Genomic DNA, 13396 nt, shown 5'->3' on the forward strand with positions numbered 1-13396 from the left:
ATGCTGTGAAGATACATTGTATGAAGGGGCGCAGGACAGCCATAGTTGAAAAAAGCGACGAGTCAAGATTTGTTATGAAGTGTCGGACCAGTCCTAGCGGTTGTCCCTGGTATATGACGGCAAATTAAGCCGAAGAAGGGAGCTAACTGGGTGGTACGTAAATGGGGTCAAGGTCGCGCGTGCAGTCAAAGCCTAGCACAGGATCATAGACAGTTGGATACAAATGTCATTTGTGCGGCTATAATGAGTATGTATTGGACTGTTTATTTAATGATTCAGATTAATTGAGAATATGGTAAAGTTATTTTTTTTCCAGATATGTTAAAGGAAGATCCATCCACAAGACCAGCTCTGATACAGGAGAGGATACAGGGAACATATGGATACAACATAACGTACAGGAAGGCCTGGAAGGCAAAAATGAAGGCCATCGTTAAGTTGTTTGGTGACTGGGAGAAATCGTACGCATTCTTGCCAAATTGGCTGAAGTATATGACGGTACGTTTTCATGTCACACATAGGCATGGTATTTGTCTAATATCCGATCGTCATCGAAGCATCATAAGGGCGGTGAAAGACCACGGAGGGTGGCAGCCTCCATATGCTTATCATGTATTTTGTCTACGTCACATCGGAAGCAACTTCAATACCCGTTTTAGGAATGTGGAATTGAAGAAAACGTTGATGAAATTAGGTAATGTACGGTATAATTACTCACATTTTCAACCATTTGAAGAAAACGTTGATGAAATTCACTAACCAATGCATATGTCATGGTTTTTTGCAGGGTACACATGTTCAAAGATAAATTTCGACATTAGGTACAAGGAATTTATCGAGAACAATCCTGAAGTTGCTTCATGGTTGGATGCGATTCCGAAAGAGCAATGGTGTAGGTCGTATGATGAGACAGGACGTAGGTTTGGTCATATGACAACTAACCTATCTGAGTGTGTGAATAAGGTGCTTCGTGGAGCACGAAATCTGCCTATATCTGCATTGGTCAAGATGACATTCAGTAGACTCGTTGAGTATTTCGTTAAGAGACGTGAAGGGATTGAAAAAGATATCTCACAAGGTTGGATAATTTCAAAGAAGGTTGAGGCAGCGTTGCAAAAAAATGATGAATTGGCTGGCACTTATCGTGTGAGGATATATGATAGTGAGCTGTTATTGTTTGAGGTTGAGGATGCCTACAATCAATCTACACACGAGGTCGGTGACATCATGAGAGTGGACTTAATCAATCGTACATGTCAGTGTGGTAGGTTTACAGCAAGGAGGTATCCCTGCAGTCATGTATTAGCAGTTTGCAAGGTAGCCAAGCTAAACCATTATGATTATGTGGATCATGTTTTCAAAATTCCAACCATTGCTAAAGTATATGCTGCACACTGGTTTCCTATTGGCAATGAATTGTTGATTCCATCCGTTGTTGGGCCTACTGTAATTCCGGATGCTCAGTTGGTACGTGCAAAAGGAAGACCAAAGTCTTCAAGGATTCAGAATGAGATGGATTGGGTTGAGTCTCAACCCTCTAGCAGTCAGAGCAGATGTAAGCATTGCAAGCAAGTTGGACATAACATTCGTACATGTCCATTGAGACTAAGACAAGCATGATTACGTATTGTTTTTGTGTAGTACTTTGTTTTGTAATGACAATCACTTTACGTATTGTTTTGTTTCCTTGTACCCTAAACTTTATCTTGTATTAGTTATGTATTGTGTTGTTGAAATGTATTGTTGAACTGTATTCTTGTGTTGTTGAAATGTATCCGTTAAGTTTAGCGAGTCACTAGTTCCGTATTGTGCAATCCGAATGTCTACCATACCCATTTACCCCTTCCCCGAGTCAGTTAAGGTTATTGTATTACACATCAATTACCAAGATGCTAACAAAATGGATTGAACAGCACCTGCTGCTGCATCTGCAACTGGTCTACCCGGGTAACTCGTAATGATATACCCGAGTATATCCTACCCGGGTAGACTAGTTCGTGGTACCCGGGTAGACCAGTTGCAGATGCTGTTGCAGATGCTGTTTTGGCAATTTTTGTTGCATTTTGGTAATTGTTGTGCAATACCTACATACGGTATGACTTGGGGGTGGATTGATTTCGTAGAAATAGGATGCAGTAATCAAGATGTGCGCCAATCAAAGTTGAACATGAATATTAAAGTACTTTGGGTTGAATTGATTTCCAAATTAATTATGACAATATTAATGCAAGGTCCCATACTAATGCATAGAACCAACAAGTCTGAACGTGCGCAAAACGAAAATTTCATTCATTCAAATTTTGAACATCCAGTACAAAAACATCCATGCAATGTAGGTAAAGTTCCTAAATGTACCAAAATGACTACATTACATCAAACTAAATCAATGATATGAAACCCTATGGACACACTAATCCGATGCCGTGTCCTCCCCATTCTCTTCATCCGATTGTGTGTCATCCCCATTGTCATCATCCTCCTCCTCCTCCTGAGTATGGGCACCCTCGCCAATTAAACCCTCCAAGCGTGAAACCCTTGTGTCCAACCGTGCAACCCTTGTGTCCATCTGGTTTCGCCACTTGCTCGTGCTCTGTCTATATCCTCTAAAGTCAGTAGTCAGATCATATAAGGATGCCATGACATGATCAAGTGTCCATCCACCCTCAGGAGGAGCTGGTGGTCGCCGACTGCGGGTGGGACGTGTCGGTCTGACATCAACCTCAGCAACGCCATCATCATCGTCATCATCATCAAGGCCTACATCATAAACCATGAAAAACAAACTTCAATACCACATTAAAAATTAAACAACACAAAATTGCATAAACTCATAAAGACCAACACATCACCTGCAGGTGCATCCTCCATCTCAGCATCGTGGTGGAATGGGATCTCAGGTGGTTCTGGTGCCTTCTTCCACGTCCAGATACCCGCTCTGTTCGGTAGGATCCCACACTGCTTCAGGAGCCTCTCACCAAATATAGCATTCCAACCTCTGGCGGTCTTCAAGGTCTCTGTTGCCATAGGCACTCCAAATCTATGCAGAATCTTCTGCACCAGAAATGCAAAAGGCAATTCAGCCTTCTTTGACTTGGCTGCCTTCCACATCAGTATGCATATGTAATGCCTCCAGTTCACCTGCTGACTGTGAAGGAGGGCCCACAGGATGACAAAGTCCCCTTCCAGCACCTTTGAGTGATTATGCGGGCGCTGGAAAATAATATGTGTCACCACATAATGAAGAATGCGAGCAGAAACTGACAAGTTGCTAACAGGATAATGAGCAAAATGACCGGGCTCAGCGTCTGCCCTCCTAGTCTCTGTAACAATGGTCTCCCGGTTATAATCACCAAATATATGATGGTTGTCTCCATCATATAGTGCTGCTCCTGTGACACCATCAAAATCGAACCCCAGTAGCTCCGTCCAGATAGGAGCAGTCATGATGATATCAATCCCGCAGACACGGGAAGTCAGCTCGCCTTGCGAGTAGCCAAGGTTCTGGTAGAAGGCTCTTACCATAACCTCCGAGTATGGGCACCGCATCTCCGCCAGGTGAAGTAAATGTGTCTGCTCAAGAAGCGGCACAATGTCAAAACGCTCTAGGTTGAAGAATGCTGAATCCAGTGATTTCGGTTCGCAGATCTTCCGGGTCATGAAAAACTTCACGAACTTCTCGTGTGAAGGAATGTCATCCTCAAACAAATATCCGAACGTCAAGTCCGGAGCCTGACTCGAAGCAGCCTGGGGCTGAGAGGATGACGACCCATCGTGACGACTCTTGGTTCTTCTCTCGGAATGGGTCACTGGCAGCTTTGAAACGCGTCGAGAGGTCATTGTGTCACACTATTAAACTGAAAAAATAACCAAAATCAGAAATTAGATACATGTTAGGGTTAGGGTTAGGGTTAGGGTTAGGGTTAGATTCAGGGTTAGGGTTAGGGTTAGGGTAAGCGTATGACATACAAATTGATAAAATAATTCGGACAGAATCAAATGATATAAACGAAAATACAATGAATCAGAACAGAAATCATAACATAATTGAAAAAACTGAAAAAAAAATGCACCTTTGATCGATTTCAATCGGTAGAAGGCAGAGAGGTTGCAAGGTCCGCGAATGATGATCACAAACAAGACGAATTAGTGCAAGATTATGCCTGAAATCGCTCAAGATGACACTCCTCCAGCAGCTCTACTCGGGTACCCCTTTTGTGGGTTTTCGAAATGGGGCTGCTGGGGTATTTTAAAACCCTACCGTCGATGTTTACCCGGGTACACTGCTCCGTACCCGGGTAAATAATTCAAACATTTTCCCAGATTCAAGAACTCTACCCGGGTACACCCCTACATACTCGGGTAGATAAAAAGTTTCAAAATTTACCCGGGTAGGTAATGGTGTACCCGGGTAGGCTTCGTGGTCAACGGTCAAACAGGGGCAGATTGGTGTTATGTTTGTTGGGGAGGGTAAATTTTCGAAATAGTTTTGAATGAGGGGCAATTTGGTAATTAATTATTAATTAAGGGGCATAAGGGTCAAAAAGCCGGGAAAATAAGTTATCCCATTTATTTATGAAAAAATGTCGTTTTGATGCATATTGAATGATTTTTTATATTCTCTTTCCTCCACTTTCTCTCTCTTCCTAATTTGATAGAAAACAGAGAATATAAAAAGTCATCGTATACATCAAAACGACATCGTTTTACTTAAAATGACATAAAATATTGTCATTTTAAACACAAATGTTTTTCCTTTTATTTTAATTTGATTGGTTGAGTTAACAACATGATATTCATCTTTGATCAATTCTATTTGAGTGAGGATATTTTAATTACTAAAAATTCTCACTACTAACTTACTTCCCATCACATCATCATTGGATTAAAGAGAGAGAATGTTAAAAAAAATTTGAAGAGAGAAAAAATATTAATCTAATAATGATTAGATAGGTAGTAAGTTGATAGTGAAAATTTTTGATAGTGAGAATATCCCTCCTCATTCTATTTTGCTTGTTTTTCTTTGGGTCATTTAACAAGTTATTCAAGGGACTCCAACCTAGTAGCCGTAAGATTTTCATGCTGAAGGGTCATCAAGGTTGAATTCATGATCCTTCACTTTTTTGGCTGCTTCATCCTAACGTTCGTTGGGAAGTGATGTTCTAGCCGTATGATTAAGTGAAACCAAAAGTGGGAAGGTGCTGCTTAATTAATCCTTAGGCAACAGCTTTCAGAACAAAGTGAAATCTTGCAATACAAATAAAAAATGGCCCACAAGATTAATAAAGAAGATAAAGCGACAGAGAGAATATGAAAGAAAAATATTCCAACTCCTCCTTCACATGAAAAAGGAAGATAGCTTAAGTCATTGACAAGTATCTTCATCATATCAATAAAACTGTTCCTTTTCTTTATCTCTCTTTCTTTTTTTCCCCATTTGTATATTTTTGTTTGCAGTTTTGCACTTTGTCACGCAATATTCTCAATTTTTCATGTTACCTTAGCCCTCAAAGGGAGCGAAATTCCACAATTGCAGATAGATCTTTTGAGGTAACCAAACAATTTTATGGATTGCTTACACAGAAAGAAATGAAAGAAATTGGTGTTATCAGATCTGTAGCACGTGGTCCTTAGTAAAAGTTGCAAGATAGTTTTCTCCTTATATGCAGATACTGTTGTAACTTGCGAGCTCGTGAGACTCAATATTTTCAGAGGATTAAAGTAGCTGGATTTTACATTTTTTTTCTTTCTCTCTCTTTTCGGATTTCATCCCTTTTTGTGTAATGCATAAAAAAGCATACTCAGCTTACTTTATATACCAAAATAAAAAATAAATTATATTTATCTCATTTTACATAAGATAACTAAATTTTTTACATATAAAAAAATAGGGGGATCACATTTTTTTTCCTCTTTTTTTATCTATGAGTTCCACTTGCAATCTTTTTTTTTTGAGGTTACAAGGAATTGAACTCAACACCCTACACTACACACACTCTTAACACACACACTCCACGCTACTAGGCTAACCCTAGTGGTGCTTCCCCTTGCAATCTTACTTTTACAATATAAAATAATTATTTTTATACAAAATAAAAAAATTATTTCCGAACGTGAATAATATTTTTTTGATTTCCATGAGAATACTTTCAGTCAATTTATTATATGATTAGAGATGACAAAATATGCCCGACTCGGTGGAATGAGCTTTTTAACTCGCCAAGCCCGCCAGCTTGCTAATGCTTTTTTGTTTTTGTTTTTTTTTTTTTACTTTTACTTTATATCTAACTTAACTTTACTATTTAATTATAAAAAAACATAAAAAGTTTACTGCATCTTCTAACTGATTCCGAGCTCTCGTTTTAAATGAACTAAAATAGTTATAAAAATTTACTTACGATCGTACTTAATCAAACTAAAAAAAAAAATTCTCTAACTTTTAGAAAGCTAAAATGTTATTGTTACTATGGTTAATTTTATTTATTATTTTTTTCAGAGATAACTTAATCTTAATTATCTCTTTGAGGAGAGTTAACTCCCCTTCGTATTCCTACAAGATTTAACTCTTTGAGTCAGCTATAAGACTAATCTAGAGTGCAGGGCGGTCAAGAATGAAAATATTTAAACTCTTCTTAAAGGTGGCATGTAGAGATCGAACCGAGGTCTTTTCCTTTCCACTTACTCAGCTTCTATGCTATTGACTGAGCTACCATCATTTGCTTTTAATTATTTTTTGTTGGAGCTTAACGTATAAATAAGATGTAATTTAAAAATAAAGAAAAATACGTAGTAAAGCAAAATGTTATTATCCTAATAATTTGTTATTGATAAAAAATAGATCATTAATGTTGAAAAATGACAGTGCTACAATATCAATTAATAATAAATGGAAAAGTGCACTAGTGTAATAAAACTTTTAAAAAATAAATAAAAGAAAATGCAACAACATCGCAAACTGAAGAAAACGATAAAATTATAATTAAATAATAAAAAGAGAAGAAAAAGAAAGAAAACTTTCTAAAAAAATAGGCAAATTTGACAGGACGAGACTCGCTAGCCTTCTCAGTCCACTGTTAAAAACAGGACAGAACAGACTGACTCTTATAAATTATAGGAGAGTTGATAGCACGGCGAGGCGGGCGGCTCCCTTTAACACCTCTAATATGATACTTCACAATATTTAAAGGGTAATACTTCTCTCATTTAACATGAGAGGAGTTTTTTTTCCTACACTAATAAGAAATGTGGAGCCCACAAGTTAAAGAAATATAAAAAAAAGGAAATTACAGGCACGTCTTTTTATGTCTCACTGACATGAGATAATTATCTCCTACAGTTGGAGAAAACTATTTCCCATATTTAAAATTGTTAAAATACGATCTCCAATAGTACTGTAACACCCCAAATTTCTAACAATTTATAAAACAATCTTATAATAAATAAATTGTTAAAATTCATTTTTTTTTTTTACAATTATAATAATAGAAATATTGCGGAAGCTAATCTAAATCTAATTTGGGGAATGTTACCGCCGCACCTGTACATGGATAGGTGCAAGGCTAACTCTATTAGATTAAAATAAAACCAAAGACTAAAGTTTAAATAAAGGAAATATGTCTTATGCATTTATTTAAATCTCATAAATTTCTAAACTTAGAAACTAGCTGAAATATCCGAGTCGTGATCCTCACTGTCCACAGTTAGCCCCATCCTTTGCAACATGCTTCACTGAAAATCTGCTCCCCCGTGAAGGATCATTGCAATTAAACAAACACAAAAGTCAGCAAAGCTGGTAATCCCAATCAAAATACAATTAATGTAATTAATAACAAATTAAATCAAATATCAAATAGTGTTCAAATCAATTCCACATTAATCAAATCAAATATCAATATAATAATCAAAATTCCATTATATAATATTTATCGTTATTAAGTTCATTTAGTATATTTGGTAATTATCAACTAACATATTTAGCACAACATTAATCATAATATGATAATATTCACAACTCAATGACATTCTTCATAATCAAATCAAATAACAAATTTCATTAATAATAATGTTTAAGTTCATTATATTTAGTGGGAAGAGAACCATGGTAGACCCGGGAAACCCTGTCAGTCTACCCTGTGACCCGGGAAACTCTGCCAGTCACAAACAAATCACATTGGCCATAATCAATTCACATCTTCCTAGCGTGCACACCTCTTCCCAAAGTTGCTACTAGTATCCCGGGAAACCCTGCCAGATACCACTTTGGAAAGAACGGATACAATCTTTTTCACATCAGTTTCATATCGGAGGCATAAAGCCCAAAAGTTGTGTTCATCACCTTGGGAGGTACCATCTCAAAGCTATCCTCCCACCATTAATTTATTTCAATCACACACAATCAATCCAATCATGTAACAATTCTCATAATTGAAAAATTTCCTCAAGTATAATATACATATCAATTTAATCAAAAGTATAATTTTCAAATTCAAATTTTCAAGAATATCATAATTTCTAAATTCAGGAATATCATAATTATAATTTCAAATATTCAAGAGTACAATTCTAAATCAATTATCCAAGAGTACAATTTACAAATAAATTATCATAATTTCCAGATCAAATAATAAATATAAATACTTGTATAATTAAAATATAATTAACCTAAAATTAAACCCAACGATGTTCTCAATAATATTCATATAATTAATCTAAATTTAATATAAAACGAACGTAAGAGCACCTAGAGATTAGGATTACATATACCAAACTTCATATCAATATAACCTATGACTCTCTAGGGATTAAGATTGCTATTAATAAACTTCAAACAAAATTATAACCTAAGGATTAGGATTACACATATCGAACATATAACTATATAAAGATTAGGACACTCCCAATAAAATTTCATACACAACAAATCTACAACCACCTAGACAGTAGGATTACCTGGTCTCCGTTTTCGCTAACTTCTAGAAGAAAAGAGTAATTTGGGGCAGAGAACCGGTTGGTAATCAGAAGAATATAAAATAAATTAAACTAAGTTTTTGAACTAAGAAGAGAGAATAGTAGAAGAGAAATGTTGAAGAGTGAATTGGTTTGGTTAGGCTAGACCTCTATTTATAGTTGAAGTTTAGGGCTTACACATTACTGACTCAATGCTGACTCATCATATCTAAACAATTTATGTTTGTTGACTCATCATATCTAAACAAATTACTAATCAATCATAACTAATCAAACATAAATACATAAATCATCAATCAATTAATAAATCAATTAATCATAATTTATCATCTAATATATATATATATATATATAATTATATATTATCACATAAATCAAATAATATTACTATTATTATCTTACCTCTAATTATTTTAACTATTATTAACTCATTAATTAAAAATACCAATATTATTAATTACAAAAATACTAAATATCATTATTATCCAAAAATATTTATTATTATTATATTATTATTATTATTTTATTAAAAGAAAATATGGAATATTACATTCTACCCTCCTTAAAAGAAGTTTCGTCCTCGAAACTTAGAAGTTTGAGCTCCTCAAATTAACTAAAAGGCATAAGGTTAAAGTTAATAAAAATATGGGGTATTACAGTACCGTGGGTTCCTAATTGCATAAAGTTTATTATTATTACTTTTTTCTACATGTACATATTTGAACCAAAGGGTGATAGAAACATGTTGAACCATTGATATTTAAATTAAATTATTCTAGATGCTCTTCGTGGTTTAAAAAATAAATTTAATTTGAATATATTTTCTGTATAATTTTTTTAACATTATTATTTAATTATGTATTGTCACATTATTTAATTAGTTTAATATCTCCTATGAAAAAAGTATTTATACTTTTAAAGAACATTGAATTTTGTTATTTTAAGTAAAATAGTAGTATTTTAATAAATATTTAAATTAAAAAAAAGATCTCTCAATAACTTTCCACTCGCTTCCATCATGATTTTCCATTGTGTAATTATTTTTCACCTTAAAACACAATAATTTTAATTAAAATGACACAATTATATGTTATTTTAAAAGGATAAATATTTTTTGCATCTCATAAATAGTCAGAATTAAAAAAAAAACAATGTAATATCAAATCATTGAATAACAGTATAAATTTGTATAGTTACACAACATTAAAGTTAAACTCTTAAAAATTACATAAAATTTTAGGAAAAATCATTGGTTGTATTAAGCAGCCATGTAGAAAGGCAACCCAATATAACAGAAGCATCTCTATTCCATGTAAAATCCTTTGTGTCATTTTTGAAAAATTGAATAGAACTGATTTAAACGGTTCGGTTCGAAAATAATTTGGTTCAGTTCAAAATCAGTTTGGTTGAAAATAATTTGGTTCAATTTGAAATGATTTGGTTCGGAACCAGCTTGAATCGACCCTACTCTGAAAAGAAAAAGAATTAAAAACTAAAGAAATAAAGTAATAAAAATCAGTTCGATTTTGTTCGAAAATGATTCAATTTTTAAACTGGTTTTAAAAACTATTTCGCTTTATGAACCAATTTTTAAAAATCAGTTATTTTAAGGACAGTTCAGTTTTTTAATTATTTTGCACATCTTTACATGATAATCGTCTTTGTTTCTCACTTCCAAAACATTTATTCTTTTATCCAAATCAGAAATTGTTGAATTTAAAGAGTAAAACTACTTTAAAATTTGCAGCACAATTATTTGAAATTGTGTCATAAGTGTAATTGATTTTGTCCTTTTTTTGTTGTTCTTAAACTCAGTCATTGAACTGGGAAAGCGTTTGGTACGCGACTTATCTGAGAAATCTCAGGGAAGCTGAGAAGGAGAAAAAATTAAGCAACATTTGGTATGTGAAATTTGCAAAATTTTCTGAGCCACGTGTTTTTCTGAGAAAATGCTTTCATGTGTTAACTCAAATACAGATGCAAAAATCAGATAGCGCAAAATTTTGTGGAATTGTTTGCAGCCCGAAGAAAACAAAAGTAAAGCGTGAAAAAGTTGACAAGAATGACCCCATGTTTGTACGGTCTATAGATATGATCTAAGCAAAAGGTAAAAGATGAGATTATTTTGATAAAATAACTTCATATTCCTACTAATATTTCATAACTAACTAAACACAAACTCAGTAAAATTAATTTCATTTTTTTCGAGAAAATATGAATCTACTAAATAAATTTTTATTAATATTTTAATAAAATATATTTTTTGCTACATTTTGGTAATAATTATTTTCTAGATAATTTTTTTTTTTTTTTTTACCAAACACCGGCTAGATGAATTTTAGCCAGATTTACCAAACACCGTTACTCTTTGAATATAACCGCGCTTGAACTGAAGGGCAAAGATGGTAGTTGAAGAAAAGACGGAGTGAGAGACACTTAAAAAAAGTAATAGAAAAGTGGTCAAACTCAAAAGCATAAGGACGGTACGAGTGTGAGTGAACATAACGAGCATTAGTACATCAAATCAGCCAAAAGATTGCCAGGAAAATTCACTTCACTTCCTGTCTTGTCTCTGTTTCATTAGTCTTCTTCGCTCTTCAACCTCTCCCAACACACTCTCTGTCTCTTTCCCAAAGTTTTATATTTTGTAAAACTTCACGTTCTTCTAAGCTGAGCCTCTCATAATTTGTAACTGATTGGCTGAGTTGGCTCCATAGATTCTTGTACGAGCTTCTACTTGGGTACACTTGAAAAGAAAATATTATTATTGTAAAGAAAATGTTTTAAAAGTTACAATATATATAAGGGTTCCCTTTTTGTCATTTGACATGACAAGAGCACTTTCCTACACACACACAAATCAAGTGTGGGTCCCACGCTTAAAAAAAAAAATCAGACCAAAGTCAGGATACGACGCCGTATCCTTAAGATACGACGCCGTATCCTTGTTGCAGGAATGAACAGTGCCATTCCTGCAACATGATTCTTATATTTCCCTATATATAAACTAAGAATGAGAATTTTGTTTTGACATGGTCTCACGCATGTTTTTTTTAACATACGGGTTTTACATATTTTTTGTTTTTATGACATAAGATGACTAATCTTATAAAACATGAAAAAAATAAATCTCATAAATTAATGTGTTTAATGGCATAAATTCAAATCCTAATACAATTAGGAGATAAATAATTATATATAATTATAATATTAATTAGAAAAAATTTAGAGATAATTACAATAGTTATAACATTCTCCCTCCTAAATTTAGATTTTGCTCTTATCTCCTTAATTAAATATTATTTGGGTGTGGGTTTTTTCTTTCATCGTTAAAATAAAAAAAATTTATTCACTCAGGTCTCTTTCGATCAGTTTTGACCTTTTTATCACTGTTTGAGATATCTAGATTACTTGCTACAATTGTGTTGTTTTCTTTTTGTCTAACCGTTTTTTTTTTCCTACATTAAACACTCTGAAATTTTTTTGTCATTTTAAAGAATATAATTTTATGTCATTTTATATCTTAAATGTTGATTTTTATCAATTAATTATTATAATTTATTATGAATTATTAATTAATCAATAAGTTTGACTCAATAATTATGGGTTCTTTTTTCTACCGTCGATATAAATAAGTTATTTACATTTAGTCCAAAACAACGTAACTTCAGAACGAAAATCAAGATATTTTTGCAATTATAATTTATTTCAGGATTATAATAGTTTTTCTCATTATAATTTTTTAATCTTTTAACCCAAAATGACGTCGTTTAGGGAGTAAATATAGATAACTTATGTACATTCACTATTAAAATATCTAAGCCCTAAATCATAACTGTTAATTGACGAAAAATGAACGATTAAAACTGAAAATAACACAAAGTTATATATTTTAAAAGGACAACTATTTTAAAGAACAACTATTTTTCCCTTAAACAGTTTTCCTGTCAAGGGATTAAGCTCATTCTTCCTCTATTAATAATAATTTAATACATCATCTGTTTCAATGAAAAGTTAGCTTTAAGAGTCCTGGGAATATCTCCTATTTATCTACCCAAATTTTTTTATCCAAATCCAAAAAAAATAAAAAATAAAATAATTGCATATGATTATAATATTAATTAGATATAATTACAATATGAGAAAAGTGTGTGTCATTTTAAAGAATGTAAAATTGTGTCATTTTAAGTGAGAGAAAAAATAAAATAAAAGAGGAGAGAGAGTGGACACAAAAATATAAAAGTGCAGGTCCCACTCTTTTTGAAAGTGAAAAGATATAAGTTGTGTGATTTAAAAGGATAAATACGTTTCGCTTACGATATTTACACCAACTATTTTTCTTCTTCTTAAAGATCTTTCCTTTATTATTTATTATTACATTTTTATCATTAAAAGTTTTAAGCTTCAATAAGCATATAATATTGAAGTTGTG

General features: G+C 33.1%; 1 protein-coding gene across 1 annotated transcript; it reads right to left on the reverse strand.

Annotated features, from left to right (window-relative positions):
- Positions 1-2333: 2333 nt before the first annotated feature.
- Positions 2334-2938, reverse strand: LOC133291149 (uncharacterized). Its single transcript, XM_061489352.1, has 2 exons — positions 2850-2938; positions 2334-2757 (listed from the first exon to the last, which is right to left on the reverse strand). Exons 1-2 carry the CDS (start codon positions 2866-2868, stop codon positions 2411-2413), a joined length of 366 nt encoding a protein of 121 aa, XP_061345336.1. The 5' UTR covers positions 2869-2938; the 3' UTR covers positions 2334-2410.
- Positions 2939-13396: the final 10458 nt, after the last annotated feature.

Source organism: Gastrolobium bilobum, unplaced genomic scaffold (genome assembly GCF_033153095.1).
Source record: "Gastrolobium bilobum isolate Gb01-03AN ecotype WA unplaced genomic scaffold, APGP_CSIRO_Gbil_v1 utg1383, whole genome shotgun sequence".
NCBI lineage: Eukaryota > Viridiplantae > Streptophyta > Magnoliopsida > Fabales > Fabaceae > Gastrolobium > Gastrolobium bilobum.